The following is a 23,247-nucleotide window of genomic DNA, read 5'->3' on the forward strand; positions in this document are numbered from 1 at the left end:
ACAGAATTCATTTTGGAGAGTTTTGAAGTTGAAAAGAATAGTTACTGTTTCATTGCCTCGCTTAAGATCTGAAATAGTCAGAACCTTCCTGCCTTTTACTTCTTCTCTATACTTGGAGTCGTTTATAGTCTCCTGGGTTTACTACTATTCCTACTGTTACTGGTCTATTCCTGTGTTGCTGGACTGTCGTTGTTGTGCTACATTGTTACTACTGTTGCTGCTTCTCAGCTTCATCTTCTCTTGTTTTCCAATACCAGGTACATGTCTTTTAAATTTTAAGTTGGAAAGAGATTCAACATGACTCATCAATGAAGTTTGAATTGAAATTCTGTTTTCTATTTGTCCAAGTTCATCAATTTAAATTTCATTTTTGTTTTATGTTAGTTAATTAGTAGTGAATTCAATTTGATAGCTATGAGCTAATTGTCTTACTTTGAAAGTTCGTATAAAGATTTGTAATAATATTAGCTCATTATCTCATTAGTTTAATCATATTAAATTGTCAAAGTAGGGAATATGGCATGAATGTTGGTCATTATTTAATTTTGTTGTTAGTTAAGCAAGAAGTGATGTAGAAGTGCCAAGAAAATTACAGTAGTGATATTTATTGTTAAATAAGGTTAAGATGGTGTTGTTGGTATATTTTTATAAGATAATAGATGTGTGTATAAACGTTGGCGAAAGGTGATATGATGTAGCTTGTTACAATGTTAAAATGTTATGAATGTTTACGATATACAGTTAAGTTGCATGTAAGGTAATTTTATTGAATTAACTTGTATAATAATTCCTTTCTTATAAACTCGATACCTATATACCTTCATAAGACAAATTGATCAAATAATTAGGCTTATTAGATTAAAAGCGATTATATGAGAATGAAACGAGATGTATAAGTACCAATTGCAACACTTGATATCAATGGTAATTAGAAATAGAATTTGCATTAAGTAAATCATGAAAAAAAAATTTGGAAAATATTTCCTTCCTTTATGAATCATTCATTTTCAGTTTTATATGCAATTTATTCTTTGATATATATATATATATATATGTCATATTTGTTTTTTTTAAATAATATTAATCATATTTGTATTCTGTCCTTTGAAATTGAATAGTTGAAATGAATATAACTTATATTCGGAAAATATAATCAACGGTCAACATTTAATAAATTGTAAATTCTTTTCAAAGAATTTAAGGGCACCTTAAATGGGAATTTATCATGATTTTCACATAAAAATGTATAGATATAATAAACAATTTGTGGAAAATCCCTAATATCATTACGAATATTTTGCACAATTAGGGATACGTTCGCGTACCCTGATTATATTTTTAAAAGCAAAAATTCGGATTATGCGTACGCGCAATTTCGAACGAATATTTAATAAAAGGATTTTTCCAAAAGGCGTTAAATCAATTTCATAAAAACCCGAGATGTACGGTTCATTATTCAAGAAAAACAAATATTCTTGATCCAACACAATTTCGAAAAATGATTGCTTAATAAATATATTATAAAAAGTTATTGTGTACACGTACGCGTGACACAAGTCCGCAATTTTTTTTAACACGAATATACGTACGCGTAATTCGATTCAAAGAAGGGTCATCAATAAGCGGTAGTAAAAACATGTAACATCAATGTATTTAATAAAATCAAGGTAATTAAGCCAATAATAAAAACAGTTAAGCGACCGTGCTAGAACCACGGAATCCGGAAATGCCTAACACCTTCTTCCGGATTAACAGAATTCCTTACTCAGGATTTCTGGTTCGCAGAATAATAAACAGAGTCATATTCTCCTCGATTCAGGGATTATAATTGGTGACTTGGGACGCCTTAAAATTCCCAGGTGGCGACTCTAAAACAAATAAACAAATCCCGTTTCGACTGTCCTTCAATTGGAGAAAACTCCCCACGCGCCCTGCGGGCGCGGCGAAAAGGAGGTGCGACAACGTGGTCCGGAGATAATACAATTTAATAATATATATAGACTAATCATACACAACTCTGGTGGTAAATTATAAGAGGTAAGAAAGATAGGTCATCATGAATATGTTGTCGTAGATATAGAAAAAGGTGTGAAGCCATCCGCACACAAACCTAACCAAATGTTCCTTGGTTCACTAGAAAAATCTGGATATGTCCTATCAAAGTGATTAATCTTCTCCATCTGAAGGATAACACATAACACCAGGTGGTCATCTATTTTCAAAGTGTCATCTCATATGAGGAGTATAACTCATCGACGCATATAACCTCTTTAACCTAGGTATACGAGGTAAATAATGCATCGCCTTGACAACGACCATATTCCCGCTGGAAGGCCTCTTGAAACAAGGCTTTTCGCAAAATTTACAACTGTCTAAAGTTGCATCATCTTTGTAATATAACATGCAACCACCTTCACAACAATCAATTCTCATTGACGAAAGTCTTAACTTAGAAACCAATCTCTTTGCCTTATAGAAATCACCAGGTAAGTTGATATTAGGGTCAACTAATTTACTCATAAGGTCAATGAAAAAGTCCATGGCTGCTTGAGAAATATTCCAATCAGATTTGATACTTAGTAATCTAAATGCAACAGACAATTCAGAGTGCAAACTTCCATCACGTAGTGGACGACTAGCTTCCTCTAATTGTTCATAAAAATGGTTTGCGTCATCATTAGGAGTTTATTCAAGATTTTCATTGGGCTCACCGCCAAAGTGCATCCCAAAAGTATCCCAACCATATCCTGAATTCTAGAATCAAGATTTGTATTCTCCACCGACCTACTACTTTCACCAACAACCATGTTATGAAATATCCCACGGCTACCATCGATCTCTCCATGATTAGTCCACACAAAGTAATTCTCTATAAACTCTTTCCTATAAAGATGAAGCTTAACTTCCTCCAGTTTTTTAAACTTCACACAATCGCACTTGACACAAGGGCACCTAATTACTCCTTCACTTTGGTATGATGGAAGTGACATTGCATATCTAATAAAGTCATCAACCCCTTCTACAAAATCCTCCTGCAATCCCCGCCGATTAGGATAATTCCTATTGTATATCCAAGTACGATGTTCCATCTATACAAATAAAACAAGAATAAATTAATTTATTTTACAATTATAAATTAATTAAATCTTTTTTAGTTATTTAAGATAATTAATTTTTAATAATTACACCCAAGAGGTTCAACAATTATCCCTTAAAATTCAACCATTACCCCCTTAAAAGTTTAATTCATATCCTAAAAGTTCAACCCATATCCTAAACAATTCAATTAATACCCCAAGCAATTCAATTAACCTCACACAACATAAGCTCTATCCGAAAATTTCAACATTTACCCCTAAAAATTCGATTCATACCCTAAAAGTTCAATTCACAAGAACAAATCCTAAAAATACAATTCAATTCAATTCAATTCAATTCACTTTTAACATGACCTACCCTAGATTTCAATAAAACTCAAATTTAAACAATCAATTTAAACAATAATTAACTAATTCATAACGAAATAACAAAATATTAAAATTATACAAACAATGTAAGTTCAAATCAAAACCTGAAATTTGTAGGAAGTGGCGGGGGAGCGGCAGTGGAGGGCGTAGCAACTGGCAGCGGGGGGGAGCAGCTAGGCAGTAGCGATACGGGGTGGGGAATGAGATTTGTGTGAGGAAAATAGAGAAGGAGAGGGGAAGGTATTGAGTGGGAGTTAAGGGAATTTTGAGGGAGAAAATTTTGAGAAGAGAGTGAGAAAAATAAGGGGAAAATCCCGTATTTGGGATCTGGAATTAGAATTACCGACCAACGTTGGTCAGTACACTAAGTGGTCGAGCGTTAATTGTGTTTGACCATTTAACGACCAACTTTGGTCGTTTTTTTAAAGACTAAATTATTTTTTGTGTTTTTATTTTTTTAAAATATTATAAACTATAAAAAATTATTATAAACTATAAGTATTTATTTTATTCACATATATATTTACTATAATTAATTATAAACTATATCAGCATAATCATTATAATAATTATATTAACTAATTACTATTAATAAATTATAAACATATAGTTTATTCACACATATATATAATTAATCAATCATAATAAAAAATAAAGGTATATATATCAGACGTTTATTTTATTTGAATTCCACATTTCGTCTTATATATTCATTCGTTTTATAACTAATTACAAATCACATAGATTAGTAAATATTGGTCAAGACGTTTTACCTTTTGTATTCATCTATCTAAATTTTGTTTTTAATATTTATCGATGTATATAAATAAGTTATAAGTCGATGAATCAATTTACAAATAGATATATTTGATGATAAATTATATATACTAATTAGGATCTTCACAAGTGATCTATCCCTAAAATAAACCAATCGACCCTGTGTTCCTAGCGCTTCGTGTTCTTTATATATATAGACACACACATACACATAGAGACACTTCATTGTAATACTTTAACAATATATATAACATGTTATAGTATATGTTAGTGTATGTATATATATAACACACACACTTCGTTGTGCTACTTTAACTACATATATAGCATGTTATAATATAGTTAGTGTATTCATTATTTGTATTACAAAAGAGTTAACGGATTACATTTATATTATTTAGATAGTAAATATTAATGCGATTCAAATTAAAAGTTTGACCATGTTTGACCTATTAATTTAACTCGTTTACTTAATACTAATAATTCTTCTATTTTCCATTCATTCATCACTAATAATGCATGACATAGATTAATCGATATAGGTCAAGACGTTTTGTTTTTACTATTAATAAATATAGGTCAAACATTTTATTTTTAATATTCAATGATGCATCTAAGTAAGTTATAAGTCGATGAAATTATATATACAAATAGATATATTTGATGATAAATTATATATACTAATTAGGATCTTCACAAATTTGTGATTCATAATTTTGACCAATGTTGACCTAATAACTGACCTACTTTGGTAGGTTATTTTCCAAAGATTAAAATATACCGACCAAAGTTGGTCGGTAAATGCTTCCCCTGCATTAACCGACCAATGTTGGTCGGTAAATTTAAATAAAATTCTTTAAATTTTATAAACCATTTTAAATAATAATATAACTATTAAAATTTAAAAAATTGGGTCTACATTACCGAACAAAGTTGGTCGGTAATGTGAAAGTTTCTTTGACTAAGCAAGTCTAACCAGCTCGAACTTGTTGACCAATTTACCCAACCAACTTTGGTCGGTATTTTTTTTAAAATAAATGTAAAATATTTTTTTTTCCTGTTTTCGTTCAAGCTGGACGGATTTTGGTCGCTTTTTTTGACCGACCAACGATGATCGGAAAATTTTGGTCGGTTTTTTCCATATTTCTAGTAGTGCACCGACTCTCGACCCTTTATAACCCATCTTGATCGTCACAATACTGCTCCAAATAATTTATGAACTGAATTTTTGTGTACTTGAGTTTGTTTTAGTATTATGAGGTCAATGTGAAGCTTTTGCGTAGCTATTGGTGATATGAGAAGGATGGATGATAGAGTTGAGTCGGAGTTCCGACAGAGGTTGAAATTAAACTTGGGGTGCAACTGATCATTGTTTAAGTATTTGGGTTGATTTGCCTAATCCTTAAAAGCAGAACAACTAACTCACTTAAGTTTTAAACTTATGGGCACACATCAAACACATAGTTCAAGTTAAAAATCTCTTTATCACAAATTCATCATTCATGGCCCTCAACAACAACAACAATAATAATCTAGTATAATCCCACTTAGTGGGGTCTGGGTAGGGTAGTGTGTACGCAGACCTTACCCCTACCCTAGGGTAGAGAGACTGTTTCCAAAATAGACCCCCGACATCCTTCCCTCCAAAAACTTTTCACCTTGTTCTTGGGGAGACTCAAACTCACAACCTCTCGGTTGGAAGTGGGGGTTGCTTACCATCAGAGCTAAGCAATATTATGAACACTCATTCAAAAACAACAGCTAAGCAATACTATGAACAAGAACAATATGCAAATCAAATCTATATGCAAGTCACTTTTAATAATTTTTAACCATGTAATTAGTGACAAGTTCCAAAAAATATTGTGTCATGAACCTATAGACTCGTGTTTCATTTTCATTTTCTACTTTAACTTATAACTTTTGAAATACATAGAGTCGTGTTTGAATATTGTACAAAACTCTATTTATCATAATATATCCCTTGAACTAGCTAAGAAACTCAATGAAATATTATATATTCCAATAAAATACTAACATACTAGCTCATAGAATTTGTAAATTAAGGGGCAACTAACGGGATTATATTGCACGATTATCTTCCAACAACTTAGAATTGGTTCGATTTCTTAAATCACAAAACTATTCTTTAAGAAAATTTACATTCCAATAATCATGGCACAACAAACAGAAACTTTATAAGGAGGGGACACAATTTTCCCCCCAAAATCCAATATATATAATACACCAACAAGTAATTAATTAAGTATGCTGTTTCTTCAATATCTATACATAGTTTAGAGCTAATTAATGTAACTAATTGTATAGTAACTCTAGTAATCCATTGTGTACACATAGAAGTCGTTTAATTAATTATTACTTTCCATAACTCCAAAAGTCCATCTCTCCACGCAGCGGAAGGTGATTATTGATTTGATTCATAGAAGATGATGCAACATTTGCTACCTCCAAACCAGACTCACCTGATGAGAAGTCATGAGGATGATGATTATATCCCAATGACATGAAGTTTTGTGCTAACTGAATATTATTATTATTATGTGAATTATACTCATGTTGTGGAAAAGTAGCAGCAACTGCAGTAGGAATATGGGAATAGTTTAAGCTATGGTCATGGCTGTGTTGTTGGTGTTGTAGTAGATATGGGCTATCTTTGTGTGTGATCAAGGTTGTTCGAGGTTGGTGGATTGAGGTGCTGCTGTTTAGTAGATGATCTGAGCCTGTGTCAGTTGTACCTTCATTTGCAATTACTTTGAATAGGTTCTTCTTCTTGAAAACCCTACAAATCACCCACCCATCCTCCTGCACATTTTAAAAAAAGGATATTTAATTTACACAAATAGTCAGCTAGATTCAACGTTTATTTTTTCTAGTCGGTATATATATAAATTATATAGGAATACAGGGGTATATATATATATATATATAGTATAATTTCACCGACTATTTTTAGTTTAAGCGGTTGGGTGGATGACTATTTAGGTTAATTCTTTTTAAAAACAATCGTAATAAGTCGGAAGAACTTCTCTAGCTTTTATGTTCCATGCAGTAACATGTAAAAAATATTTATACAATTATATCACTTAAAATTAATTATAAAAACAACAATAACAACAACAACAACCCAGTATAATCTCACTTAATGAGGTCTGAGAAAAGTACGTAGTGTGTACGCAGACCTTAATTATAAAAACACAATTTACTAATTAAGTATTGATTGATAATCCATAATAAAATAAATTATCAGTCTATATAACTTAATTAAAGTCTTCCTATATTGTTTCATTTATTAGCCTCTATTGCGCCGTTCAAGGATTCAGCTGAATCGTAATTATGGATAACAAATTCCTAAGCAAGCAAGCTGGAAATTCTCCTGATAGTCAAAGATTTTGTGGTAAAAAGTCAATCGTCAAGATATTCACTAATTAATTGAATCGTTATTAGTACTATCATTTAAATACTTTGACTTTCATACACATGATTGCATGCATGCAATTGACTATGCAAGACTTCAACCAGCTGGTCTTTCTTCAATCTATGCATGTACGCCACATGTAGAGGTGACAAAATGGTTCAAAAAAAAATAATTATTCACTCATATATCTATTACAAAATTAGTTGTATAACAAACTTTTTAAAATGGGTCAAATATGGGTAAGAACCATATTATCCACCTAAAAAATGGTTAACCAATGGATAACTAATGTGTTTAACTTTTACATTTGTAAAGCCTCAAATTGGGGGTTTCTCAAGTTTGGGAGACAAAGAATTCTCTCATAAGTCATGGATATTCATATTATCCATCGGATAACCCATTTTTATCCGTCTTAATTAAATACGGGTTGAGTCGGATAATTTATCCGTTTTTTGAATTACCCATTTTCGACTCACTCAGTTCCGACTCGATCCGATCCGACCGTTTGCCACCCCTAGCCACATCTATGCTTGTTTTAGTCATCTTATCTTTTTACTTTATTTAAAAGAAAAATCTTTTATTTGTGATCCCTTGAATAGGGACTAGAGGGGGGCTAGGATTTTGAGTTTTAAGGATTTTGGATTGAGTTTTAAATAAATTATTTATAATATATATAATGTCATGAGTTTTTAACACGATACTAAAGCTATTGAATTCGGCGAACCCATAAGCAGAACATGAAGCAACTTACACTTGAATTTTCGTCGGAATCTTCAAGCCTATACTCATGCATAATCCAATCAGTCTTTTGGCCATGTGGAGCTCTTCCTCTGTAAAACACTAAGGTTTTCCTCATACCAATCTTCTTGAATGTGTTTCTTATGCATTTATCCCTGCCTGTTGCCTTCCAAAATCCAGCATTTGTTGCTCGGTTTGTTCTTGAACCTGTGGGATACTTCCTATCCTTGTGACTGAAAAAGTACCACTCATTCTGCGGTGTTGATCCAATCTTGCACCTCTCTGTACATGAAACATCGCATGATTTTCTTAAACTTAATTTCCCACTAATTACGTGCATCAGTCATCAGCACAATAATAACTAAGAAATCCTGAATTGTTACTACAACAGCTATATATTATGCCCAAGTAGGAGTAGTATAAGAGTGATCTCTCCTTGAATTAATATGTCCTTATAAAACTAATCTACAGAAGGAATATTGGTGTTTAATAGATCAAATGATCATATACTTATATATAACGTGATGTGGCGTAGCTAAATTTTATCTTACTGAAATAAAGTTTACACTTTTCAGCGAGTGTAAAAAGATCTTAAATTCATGTTACTCTTACATATCAAAAACAAATAATTAAAAACATATATGTTCGTCTAAAAGTTTAAGCAGTTAGACAAATCACTTTTTTACTTAATTTCACTATGTCTCTATCAGAAAACAATTATACTATATATGTCTCAACACAACGAAATACAACGGCGGATCCAGGATTTAAACTCTACGGATTCAGCTTAGCTTTAAGATTTTTAGCATTTACGCGTTATATTTTTAAAATTATGGGTTCAAATCTACTACGTATTTGTTATAATTCAGTAAAGTAATTTTAAGCATAAATTTATGTTCCGCATCAAAAATTATAGGTTCAGTTGAACCCATCACATATATGTTATATACGCCCTGGCAAAATATGTTTCTCGTTGATAACCAAAGTAGTAAAATCTGATGAGAGTAGCTCTAAAATCTCTAAATATACCAACACTATATATATATATATATATATATATATATATATATATATATATATATATATATATATATATATATACGTATATTGCAATTCCCAGGGCTCCATCTTATTCAAGTCGACTTCTCTGATTACCTCCATATCGAACTTATGAAATGAAAGTTTCTTCTTCAAGTAGTAATGAAGAAGCTCTTCGTCTGTTGGATGAAACCTAAACCCCGGCGGAACACCACCACCGCCACCACCACCGCCACCACCTGATGAAGCCATATATGCTAAACTGTACTCCGATCCTTAATTGCGGCTACAGTTGACCCCAAAATATTAAACGGACGATCTCTTAATTTGCACTCTCTCGCTGTAGCTTTCTTTCTTTATTTGATTGAGATGAGCTCTTATATATATATATATATATATATATATATATATATATATCCTCTTTGTCTCAACTATCAACTAGGTATTGTGCGGAGAGAAAGTTGACGGCCGATGACGCCGCCGGCGCTAACTCTTAAAGCTAAAGTAAATTGCAAGTTACAATAGCACGTACTGAGACTCAAATATTTAAGATGGTTCAACCCTATTCCTGTAAGCCCTTTCTCTATACGCACGCGCATATGAGAGGTTGAATTCACTACTAAAAAAATATGATTTAACGACGGCCAAATTCTGTAGCTAAACAGAATAATTCGTTGCCAACCTCATTTAGCGACGGATTAGCGACAGATTATTAAGAAATTCTGCTAGCTACGGGGCAATTTAGCGACAGATTAGCGACGACGTTCGTAGCTAATTTCAGTTTTTTTTAGTGATTATGGACACATTAATTTACCGGTTTAAGTTGTATACACTGTGGAATATGTTTAAACAATCAGGTTATCTATTTTTGTTGTAGCATGTAACTTAGCTTGTTTTATTTTCAAAATTACAAATTTCATATTTTTAGCTTGTTTTATTTTCAAAATTACAAATTTCATATTTTAAGAATACTTATCCACGGATATCCTTAAATTGGCCTGCTAGAGTAAAAAAAAAAAATAGTATAGCTTAAACTCTTTATTTACTCTATAGTAATTCATTTTTGTATTGATGATATTCATCTTTGTGTTCCTCTTTGGGGAGAATTCATATAGAACAAAATCACTTTTTACTTTTATCTTTTGGGAAAAAAAATTTATAGTGTTTTTTGTTTATTCAAAATTAACAAATGTTGTATCCAGTTGTTACTATAAGTTCAAAAGTCACTAATGATCACATTTCTATTCAAATTCAAAAATAGATTATCAGTTCCACAATATATATGTCACCAAATGGCGAAGAAATACTCACTTAGCTACATATTACGTAGTTTTTTCTTATTTTTGTCACATCCTAGTTGAATGAATGCAACCGGCTTATTTCCAAAATCGAATAAAGTGTTAGAAAAAATAGCAGAATATGGGACGAAATAATTAGGTTTTGATAGTGTAGTCATTGTCCTTAAGAAATTTAAGCCTCCCAATTTCGTTGTTGCAGGAATTATGGCAGAATTCCTCCAGAATTCTACAAAGCCTCTGAAATTCGAGTATCAGTAATTAACTCGACTAGAACAAACTTTTATGAATTGTAAATAGCAGAAAGAGAAGAAGATGGAAAACTATTGTTTTTCTGATGATTTTTGTTTTGGAGAGGAATGAGGTATTTATAAACTATTTTAGGCGTCTCTTAGAATTAACAGACTCAACCTTTGCCAACAGGCACCTTTTAAAACCAATAGTCACCTTTTTGAGTTTAAAAGAAAACTGTTAAAAATGCTTTTTGAAATTTAAAAAAAAAATTGCTCAAGTTCCCAATCTTGACTATTAATATTAATAATATAGTCAAATTTCAATTTTCCTCTAAAATATCCTTAAAAATATTCAAACTATATAAGTCAAAGAAATGCTTTTAAACATCACTTTCTTTCTTTCTTTTTTCAATAAGGGACAAAAGAACCTCTTCTCAAATATTCCCATCAAACACTAACTAATCTAACATAAAGTTAGAACACTTATGTCATATTGTACTATCTATATAAACATTTTATTGAGGTAGAAAATTGATTAAATTGTTAATAAATGTTTAATTAGGATTCGTTGATCTGTATTCTTTGATCATTAGTATGAGTATTTTTCTTGTACTTACTAGGTTTAGTATATTGAAGGTTTATTTTCACTTGCCATGAATTATTCCCGCATTATATGACCAGATAGTCCACATAATCAACTTGCCGAGGTGATTTTAATTACCAATTTTGCGTCATGCATGCATGGCAAGTGAAATAACTTGCTGCAATTGCATACGTATATTCACTTCGGTCCAAAATAATTGACCAGTTTGCTTTTGGCATGCTCATTAAAAAAATACTAAATTCTATACAAAAATATTTAGTATAATTAAACAACCCTTACATATTTTATGTGAGGAGTAAGAAAACTTTTTAGGGATATGCAAATAAGGGTAATTTTGTAAAAACTAATTAAATTTTTTTTGATTATATAAATGAACACTTATTTTGAACCAAAATAAAAAAATAAATTGACCGTGGACCCGAGGGAGTAATATTTACTAGTAGCCAACTTGCTTAAAATCCACTTGCTGCACAAACGCGTTCAATCTACATATTGTAACATGAATCTCCTGTACTATTAAAAGGAAATAAATGATCCCGAGGACACATAAAGAAATATTTGATTGTTTCTTAAGCAAACTTCGGTGAAAAACAGCTACAAACCTTCTCGGGATTGGCAAATTCATGTGGACGGCCAATATTTAATATGAATGATTAATGGAATTTGATTTTAAATTAATCCGGAATCCAGGGGTCAAGGTTTAGGTTTAGGTTTAGGGCTCTGTATATAATGTGAAAAGTTGGAGATTCAGTAGCCATAGCTCGGGCTTCGCACATGTTAGGAGACGACCTCAAGGAAGTTTATTAGTTTTGTTGATTCAACTTCACGCTTCTTTTCTGTTCATTTACTATAGGCGAAATGACTTCTTGGTCACTTAAATTTGTAAGGCTTTTAAAAATCGATACACAAACTTTAGTCTTTCCCATTTAAATACTCAAACTCGTGAAACCTATAACTAATAAACACATTTGACCATTGACTATGCTTATGTGGCAGTAGCTAATCTTACGTGGACATAGTACGTACAAGTCACATTCAAATGGCGTGTGTGTGCCGATTTCCATAATAGAAACACCCCCCCTCGGATCTCGTCTTCTACACACCACTCCTGTATCTTCGCACCATCCCCAACAACCAGAAACAAGGCTTCACCTATAACCCACAACAACGACCAAACGAACCCAACCTGTCCCTCCTCTCCATCTACGCCTAACAGTGCCCCCCCCCCCCCCCGCCTACCACCAGAAACGGCTTCAAGATAAACACACATACATGCAAGGGTCAAATGTGTTTATTAGTTAAGAGTTTCACGAGTTTGAGTGTTCAAATGGGAAAGTCCAAAGTTTGTGTATCGGCTTTCAAAAGCCTTACAAGTTTAAGTGACCAGGAAGTCATTATGCCTTTACTATATATGCCTTCTTTTCTTCTGTTTCAAAATACTTATCAATTCTCGAGAGTCGATTTGACTATTAATCTTTGAAGCTAAGTAAATTGGATGAAATTAATTCAATAATATCTAAAAATTAAAATTTACATATTCGAAAACGATACAAAAAATAGTATAATTTACACTTTTCATATCAATATGCTAAGAAAACTACATATAAAAATATCGGTCAAAGTTCATGTATTTGATTCTCGAGATACAAAACATGACAAATATTTTAGGATGAAGGGAGTATCATAAAAGTAGCGAGCTCTGTATTGTTAGAAACCTTTGTTCGTAAATGATTTCTGGAAAAAAATAAAACATACAGAAACAGAAACAGAATATAAACAGAATAATTAAAGTTCCGAGCTCAACAGAACACTGTATTTTCTTAATGAATTTAATCCCCTCACTGTTGCCCAAAATTGTTGGATTAATTCCTCCCAAGATAAAACCGAACAACTATTCTGTAATACCAGCAATGGAGATTACACAACTTCGTCGAAGTCAACAAACAGCAGTAAACCACACTGATGCTTACGTTTTTTTGTTTGAAAATAATGCAGAAATACAGAAGAGAGAGGGGAGAGTATGCAGATTTTGGTGCTGAAAAATGAGGCAAAACCTCTGAATTTATAGCTAGACAGTCTGGGTTGAATAGGTGCAAAGGTACCTGTTCATATGAGGTACCATTTCGGTAGAAGTCTAGTTGCGCATTTTTAAACTCAAAACGACTGTTGGGAACCGTTAATTTTAAATTAAAATTCCGCGAAAAAAATATTAGAAAAGAAATTGTATAATGAAAAATGGGAAATAAATCGAAGCCGAAGCCGAGCCAATCGACAACGCTGCCGCCGTGAAACACCACTTCTTCTTAACTATTTAAGAGTTAAAAGATGTGATTTTCTATATAAGCACAAAGATTTTCTTTTCTTTTTCCGATGAGGGACTAAGTGCATTAGTAAAGGAAATTATTTCAAGCTTTTTCGTTTTCCTCCTAATCTTTTCCTTCCATTTCTCATTCACACCTCTTATCTAATTAGATAAAAAAAACCAACATGTATTTCAAGGTACAACTGATATATAGGTTTTCTCCCCCTAATTAAAATCTTGACGTGTTGCTAAAACTCTTGATTAAAGTCCTAATACCTTAACTGCAGAGTGTGTTCGGAATGATTGAAATTATTTTCTGTATTGGTCAAAATCTGACCGATGTGGTCGACCCAATTGGGATCACGTCCAAATAATGGGATAAGGAAAGACGACATTATTTACGCCAGACCACGTATTTACCGAACGACGAAAGCGGATGCAGTATGAGGGGGCTATGGCCCAAATACATGGCAATGACTCCATGACTATATAGGGATGAGACCTTTCCAGAAAGAGGGCATTTTTCTCTTTCTCTCCTCTGTAATTTCCTTAGTGAACGAAAAGTAAAACAATTTTCGATCTTTCATTAAATATGTACAACAGTTATTTTCACCGATTGGAAAAAGAAGAAATGAAAGGCATCGACAACTTATCACTTCTACTTCATTTCATGTATCATTTTCCGGTTTGTCAGTAGATCTGGAATTTATTATGTTTGGCTAAGATTTATCTCTCCAATTTCCTTAATTGATTTAATCAAAAAGGTTTCAATATCTTTTGGTCAAACAATTTGGCGTCGTTTGTGAGAATTTCTTAGTGAAATTTCCTAGTCTCTTCCAGATCAAAAACCAGAAACATGATTACCTACTGAAAAGAGCGCTAAGGCAAAGCCCAACCCATGCAGTGCAAAAGCATAACATGGAAGGGGAAAGAGAGCTGAATACGATCACCGGATTTAGAAACCATCGCTCCATCAACCATTGAAATGCCAGGCAAAACGAGTAACGCTACAAACCCACCCTCATCCACCGACTCATCGGATGGGGGTAACCAAAATATCATTTTTCCTCACCCCTGCTCTTTGCTCAAGCAGGAACCCAAGCATCGTGTGGGCGAGCGCGCAAGGAAACATCTCAACCGGAGAATGGGAAACTACTACAAAATAACCGAAATATCGCTCACCTGGCGATCCAACTTCTAGAAAATGACGTCCCTTAAGCCATACTCTCTCTCCCTCACCAAGGGGTTGCCCCAATAAGGTTTTACAGGAACTTAGGGACCAAGTTCATTAAATAACACCCTTAAGGCTAAGTGCATTCGCCAAAGAAACGAGTTCGACCTCGATCGAACAATGACGGGTTAATATTTCGACAAAAGTTCAAAATAACACCCTTAAGGCCAAGAGCCTTCACCAAAGAAAAGAGTTCGACCTCGATCGAACAATGACAGGTTAATATTTCGATGAAAGTTCAAAATAACACCCTTAAGGCCAATGGCCTTCGCCAAAGAAAAGAGTTTGACCTTGATCGAACCACGACGGGTTAATATTTCAACGAAAGTTCGAAATAACACCCTTAATGCCAAGGGCCTTCGCCAAAGAAAAGAGTTCGACCTTGATCGAACCACGACGAGTTAATATTTCGACGAAAGTTCGAAATAACACCCTTAAGGCCAAGGGCCTTCGCCAAAGAAAAGAGTTCGACCTTGATCGAACCACGATAAGTTAATATTTCGATGAAAGTTCTAAATAACACCCTTAATGCCAAGGGCCTTCGCCAAAGAAAAGAGTTCGACCTTGATCGAACCACGACGGGTTAATATTTCGACGAAAGTTCGATATAACACCCTTAAGGCCAAGGGCCTTCACCAAAGAAAAGAGTTCGACCTCGATTGAACAACGACAGGTTAATATTTCGATGAAAGTTCGAATAACACCCTTAAGGCCAAGGGCCTTCGCCAAAGAAAAGAGTTCGACCTTGATTGAACCACAACGGGTTAATACTTCGACGAAAGTTCGAAATAACACCCTTAAGGCCAAGGGCCTTCGCCAAAGAAAAGAGTTTGACCTCGATCGAACAACAACGGGTTAATAATTCGGTGAGAGATCGAAATAACACCCTTAAGGCCAAAGGCCTTCGCCAAAGAAAAGAGTTTGACCTTGATCGAACCACGACGGGTTAATATTTCGACGAAAGTTCGAAATAACACCCTTAATGCCAAGGGCCTTCGCCAAAGAACAGAGTTCGACCTTGATCGAACCACGACTAGTTAATATTTTGACGAAAGTTCGAAATAATACCCTTAAGGCCAAGGGCCTTCGCCAAAGAAAAGAGTTCGACCTTGATCGAACCACCATGAGTTAATATTTCGATGAAAGTTCAAAATAACACCCTTAATGCCAAGGGCCTTCGCCAAAGAAAAGAGTTCGACCTTGATCGAACCACGACGGGTTAATATTTCGACGAAAGTTCGAAATAACACCCTTAATGCCAAGGGCCTTCGCCAAAGAAACGAGTTCGACCTTGATCGAACCACGACGAGTTAATATTTCGACGAAAGTTCGAAATAACACCCTTAAGGCCAAGGGCCTTCTCCAAAGAAAAGAGTTTGACCTTGATCGAACCACGATGAGTTAATATTTCGATGAAAGTTCGAAATAACACCCTTAATGCCAAGGGCCTTCGCCAAAGAAAAGAGTTCGACCTTGATCGAACCACGACGGGTTAATATTTCGACGAAAGTTCGAAATAACACCCTTAAGGCCAAGGGCATTCACCAAAGAAAAGAGTTCGACCTCGATCGAACAACGACATGTTAATATTTCGATGAAAGTTCGAAATAACACTCTTAAGGCCAAGGGCCTTCGCCAAAGAAAAGAGTTTGACCTTGATTGAACCACAACAGGTTAATAATTCGACGAAAGTTCGAAATAACACCCTTAAGGCCAAGGGCCTTCGCCAAAGAAAAGAATTTGACCTCGATCGAACAACAACGGGTTAATAATTCGGTGAAAGATCGAAATAACACCCTTAAGGCCAAGGGCCTTCGCCAAAGAAAAGAGTTTGACCTCGATCGAACAACGACGGGTTAATATTTCGACGAATGTTCGAAATAACACCCTTAAGGCCCTTGGCCTTCGCCAAAGAAAAGAGTTCGACCTTGATCGAACCACGACGGGTTAATATTTCGACGAAAGTTCTAAATAATACCCTTGAGGGCAAGGGCCTTCGCCAAGGAAAAGAGTTCGACCTCGATCGAACAACAACGGGTTAATATTTCGACGAAAGTTTGAAATAACACCCTTAAGGCCAAGGGCCTTCGCCAAAGAAAAGAGTTCGACCTCGATCGAACAATGACAGGTTAATATTTCGATGAATGTTCGAAATAACACTTTTAAGGCCAACGGCCTTCGTCAAAAAGAAAAGTTCGACCTCGATCGATTGACGATAGGGCAATACTTTATCAAAAAAAAAAAAGGGAAAGACAGACTAGGACTCACGATGGGATAATACTTCAATATAAGCCCGAAAGTAATGTCCTTACGGCTAAGGTCGCTATTAGAAAAATAGTTCGATACTGTTCAGATTATGATAAGACAGCATCTCGACACAAGTTCGAAAACACCATCTCGCTAGCCGAAGCAGCCATCAAGGTCCCGTTCTACCCGCGTGACACTAAATTTCCAAAGAGCAGGGAACTCGTTATGCAGGAATCTACTTCGCACCAAAGTATGAAGAGCAAAACAAAAAACACAGAGGGCACATAACAATGAAAAATTCCTCTTTATACAAAGTCACTGCGCAAACAGTCGCAGACTACATACAGCCTGAACCAACAGTCTAAAAAAGGGGGGGGGAGAAACAACGACAACTAACAACGAATAAAAAAAACAAAAAACAGACAAAGACAACATTCTTTCACTTGGCGTCATCACCGCCACCATCATCACCACCATCTCCAGGAAGTCCTCCCTTATCATCCGCTCCCTCATCGGCCTCCGTCGTCGCAGAGTCATATCCACAGTTGACATGAGCCTCTCGTGCCTTTGCCCGTGCTCCTTCATATGCGGCCTCGGTAACATTGCCCGCCCCCCACAAACTCTTGTATATATCCCGATGGGCTTCAGCATGAACCCAAAGCTCGTGTAAGCAGCAGGGAACAACGGCGGAGGAAGACTCAATTTGAGCCAACAATTGCTCCTTTTCGACCTCCAGAGCGGCGACCCGATCTCCTAAGGTCGATGATTCCCGGTCGATCTCACCAATGCGTTCCTCAAGCCTCGCCTCCATTAGCATGGCCATCGCCCTCTCCGATTCTTGCTTGGATCGGAGGACGCGGATAGTGTTCTCCAGTGCTGCCTCCCTTGCCAAAGTCGAAGACCAGACACTCTCGATGCTCTCCAACTCAACTATCTTTCTCTCCAACTCAGCCAGTTTTCCCATCCACTCCACGCTCATTACCTTGACCCGGATAAGGTTCTTGTCCATCTTAGACTGCATTGACCTCAGTTTCCCCTAAAGATAGTCACACTCTGTGGCCACCCCTTTGCCTAACTCAAGCTCTTCGTCCTTCGCGCGAAGTTGTTCCTCAAGCACACTACTTCTGCGAATGGCCCCCATCAATTGCTGGTCCCTCTTCTCCAATTCCTCGCCAAGGGATCGTGCACCAAGATTCTTTCTTTGCCGCTCATGCATCTCACAGCACCTATCGCGATAACGCCGATATTTCTCCAATGCCTTCAGGAAAATCTTAGTCCGAGTGTTAGCCCTACGAGCGCTCTCAATCTCCAACATGTACGTCTGAAAAACGAAAAGAGGGGCCAAGACCGTATCATCCAGAAAAATAAAAGAAACATGAAAGAAAGGCGTAACATACCCTCAGGCCCATAGCTGCCACTTCATGCATCAAGTCTATATCAGAAACGTTCCGAAGAGCCTCGTTCTCGATAGCGAAACACAAAAGGTCGAACTGCGACACCAAATCCTCCGTGTCCCCCAAGAGATTAATATCCGATGGGATCTCAAGAATATGGGACGGGCCTCCTGCATGAACCACCGAGTAGGTAAGACCCTCTTCAAACATCCTAACATCATCAAGATTGAGGTATGACTTGGATTCGTAGTCATCGACAATGATGCCCTTTCCCTTTTCAGCAGCCGAAGAGAAAGCATGACCAGGTAGTGAGGACGAGGGCCCGTCCGGAAAGACAACAACGGCCTCAGAAATGTGACCTTCCATTGCGGTCGGTTGCTGATCAATGGCAGTGGCAGGAATCTCCGTCGATGGGCAGATATAATGGCTGGCTCCGTCTCCACAGGCAGAATAGTATCAACCCCCGCCCCAGATATCATCAAGGGAGAGTTTTCGTCCAGATGTATCACAGTCGGAGGTGTTGTCCCAGACTCCACTCGCCGCCTCTTAAACGACCCCTCTCCTTCCTCAGCACGGGAAAATTCACTTGACGGAAGAGCGAGATGGGTCGGAGCTTCAATCTGAGGGGTGGTCTCCGTAGGTATGACCACAGCCTGAGACTCGACTAAAGCAGCCCTCGACGAGGTCGAGCAGTAGATATTGCAGCAGGGCGAGGAGACGATGCAAGTTGACGAAAAGTCAATGGAGGAGCTCTCGCTCTCCACACTCTCCCTGGCATAGACGAAGAGCACATGAGAAACCAAGTAAAAAAGAGAAAAGATAGAAGTAGTGAACGGAAATGACATGTCACCTGTAAGGGGTTTACGTCCATATTTTTCATTGAAGGTCGACCAGGTGCGGACCCCTGCCGCATGAGGAAGGATGACACTTACCCACTCGCGGATGCCTTCAACAGATGGATGGGGTAGTTTCGCAGCTGCAGAAATATAACAGGGTTTTAGTACAATGGAAAGAGGTCGGACATCTCTCCGACTAAAAGTACAAAAACTTACGCACAAAGTTTCACTTCTCAAGGAACCCCGTAGGATCCGCCACAAGGTGCTCAGTCCACACATAGAAATAATTCTCGTAGAATCGACGGTTAGCCCTATCATCCATCTTCACCACCAGACTCTTAGACCCTCGATGACGCATGTGAATCATCGTGCCGCAAATGAGCTAAGGGGCGAAGATATTGAGCATATTCCCCAAAATGATCTCACGACCGGCGAGCTTCGCAAACTTGAGCAACATAAGGATCAACTTATACACGTACGACGAAAGTTGAGTGGGGCATACCTAGTAAAAATGACAGAAATCCACCACCAGGAGAGGGAGAGGGAGCGTGTATCCAACGAAAAAGGGGTAGACGTAGAACACGCAGTACCTTGGGCGGCCAAAATGGACTAAGTCATCCCCTACTGTCGGCAGTATTTCGATGTAGCGAGGAATTCCCCACCTAGCCTTCAATTCTGCGATCTCCTCCTCTCTTATAACAGAGTGAACATGTTCCGGCTTCTCCCCGACGGGACTGCAGAAGTCGGTCCATGCTTTCCCGGGGCGAGGCAAGATCTCGGCTACCGACGGGACCTCCTCATCCTCCACCACTTCTGCTCCTCCGGTGGCTAGAACATCACTTTCTGGTGACGGAATTGCGACAGGGAGGTCAGCGCGAGAAGAATCACCAGCTATTATGCCAATTTGGTAAAGCAAAAAGACAAAGAAAAGGGAGTATGAAAAGTTTTCGGTCAACTGCGGACAAATAAAAATTCAATGTATCAGGAAGAAAGTATATTAACGAAGTTCTTTCAAGTAAAGGACAAGAAAGTGTGTCAATCGAATGATGTGTTCCTTCTATTTATTGGAGACATAAATCCCCCAAGCACAAAACCCAAGAGTCGCCAATTGAATCCAATAGGGCACGAAACGTTTCAAATTTTCGGGAACGTGTGTCATAATGACGGCAACCACGAACAACTACTTGATTCTGAAAATCATACCCAAGGGGTAGACAGTCAGATTTCTCCTAGTCAAACGAAAATCATCATCCGCCTACCCGGCCCAACAAGGAATGACCTCGACAAACGGAGGGACTAACTGTATTGGTCAAAATCTGACCGCTGTGGTCGACCCAATTGGGACCACGTCCAAACAATGGGATAAGGATAGACGACATTATTTACGCCAGACCACGTATTACAGAACGGCGAAAGCGGACGCAAAATGAGGGGGGCTATAGCCCAAATACATGGCAATGACTCCATGACTATATATAGGAATGCGACCTTTCCAGAAAGAGGGCCTTTTTCTCTTTCTCTCCTTTGTAATTTCCTTAGTGAACGAAAAGTAAAACAATTTCCGATCTTTCATTGAATATGTACAACCGTCATTTTCACCGATTGGAAAAAGAAGAAATGAAAGGCATCGACAATTTATCACTTCTACTTCATTTCATGTATCATTTTCCGGTTTGTCAGTAGATCTGGAATTTATTATGTTTGGCTAAGATTTACCTCCCCAATTTCCTTAATTGATTTAATAAAAAAGGTTCCAATATCTTTTGGTCAAACATTTTCCATGAATGGACATTATTCACCTATAAAATATTTTTCGGTGTTTGGTTGGTGAGCAAAAGCGAATCTATGATTTTAACTTGATGGGTTCAATATTTAAGGTTCATAATATAAAAATTAAAATATTTTTAAAATTATGAATTCAAGTCTAATATCTATTATAATTTAGTGAATTTTCGCATATATTATATTCGGCGTTAGAAATACTAGGTTCAAATAATTCCCTCACCAAAGGGCTAGATTTGCCACTGTTGGCAAGTACAAGGAATATTCTCCGATAACAATAGTAGCAAAGTGTTTTGACAAAACTTGTGAACTCTAAATATTAGTTATAATGACTAAACGTTTGAAATCAAAAGTCAGGTATGTAAAGTCATATTTTCCACATTTTTTCAAAGAAAATATTTTTAAGAAAAGAAAATAATTTTCTCATAAAAAATATTTTCAAGAAAAAGAATTTCTGTCATACTAAATACACACTTTATTCAAGTCAAGTTTTAACGGAGCTGGAAAATCAAGATGATTTTTTGGTAAAAATAGTACGGTATAGCCAGTTTCCGGAGTGGTCATTCAAAAATAGTCAGCATTTACCAAGTCAATAGAAAATAGCCACTATTTTGCAGCAGCAGAGACCGGTCCAACATAATATACTGGAGTTCGGTGCACCTGTGTATAAACTCCAGCATATTATACTGGATCGAAATACTTTGCTGGCTCCAGTATAATATACTGGAGACTGGAGCACCGGTAATCCAAACTCCAGTATATTATGCTAGACCGGTATACTTGCTGGAACTCTAGTATATTATGCTGGAGTTCTAGTGTAGTTATGCTGGAACTTCATCATATTATGCTAGAGTTCCAGCATACTTATCTTGGAACTCCAGTATAATATGTTGGAGTTCAAGTATACTTATGCTGGAACTCCAACATAATTATACTAGAGTTCCAGCATACTTATCTTGGAACTCCAACATAATATACTGGCGTATTTTCCGGGTTTTGACCAGTATTTTCGCTCAAATTTATCTTTACATGAAAAGTGGCTAAACTTCGATTACTTTTGAAACTTGACTATTTTTGAATGACCAGTTGTAAATCTGACTATTTTTAAATTTCACCCGATTTTTTGCACGACTCCAAGCGTTATCCCGATGATGTTAGAACTTATACTACATATATAAATTAAAGTTGAGTTTCAATATTTTAGTACCATTTGTTGATCATGAATCTTTTAACGTATTTACGTACAGATAATAAAATGTTTTACTGCCAGCACGCACAAGTCTGTTTGTGTTTCTCCAACATTCGATTAATTACTGATTAAATTACCTTTGGTTTCCAAATCACAGTGGTTAATTTTTGCTTAAGTTTATAGTTTAATTTTTGTTTTATTCAGGGCATCTCCGACCTTTACCTCATTTTTGGTTCCCAAAATGGGAATTTCCTCATTTTGGGGACAACTTACTCGAACCATTGCCCCAAACTTTTTTATATTCTTCTCTCTCTTCTATATTATATTATTATCTTTCATTTTAATTTTATTTTTTAATTTTCATTAAACAAATTCCATCTTTTATTTTTATTAATTTGTAATTTTCATAATTAAAACAATTCCATAAAATTTTAAATAATATAATTTGTAAGCAATTATTATAGATTAACTAATAATTCAAATAAAAGTGAAATCATTGTGATACAAGATTAATTAAATACATATTACATAACGATAAAATTCATTCGAAATACTAGATAAATATTCAACTTCAACCTCTAGTATTCTCCCATAAATGATCTATTAATGCATTACGAAGTGCAAAATGAGCATCTTTGTCCTTAATTCTTCTATGTCGAAATAAAAATTCTTGAAATC

At 35.9% G+C, this 23,247-nt stretch overlaps 1 protein-coding gene across 1 annotated transcript; it reads right to left on the bottom strand.

Annotated features, from left to right (window-relative positions):
- Nucleotides 1-6,427: 6,427 nt before the first annotated feature.
- LOC104213950 (protein BEARSKIN2-like) lies at nucleotides 6,428-9,797 on the bottom strand. The gene is made up of 3 exons (XM_070150259.1): nucleotides 9,527-9,797; nucleotides 8,432-8,702; nucleotides 6,428-7,067 (listed from the first exon to the last, which is right to left on the bottom strand). The coding sequence occupies exons 1-3, from the start codon at nucleotides 9,706-9,708 to the stop codon at nucleotides 6,621-6,623; spliced, it is 900 nt and encodes a 299-aa protein (XP_070006360.1). The 5' UTR covers nucleotides 9,709-9,797; the 3' UTR covers nucleotides 6,428-6,620.
- Between the last annotated feature and the right edge of the window lie 13,450 nt (nucleotides 9,798-23,247).

This window comes from Nicotiana sylvestris, chromosome 6 (genome assembly GCF_000393655.2).
Source record: "Nicotiana sylvestris chromosome 6, ASM39365v2, whole genome shotgun sequence".
NCBI classification, from domain to species: Eukaryota; Viridiplantae; Streptophyta; class Magnoliopsida; order Solanales; family Solanaceae; genus Nicotiana; species Nicotiana sylvestris.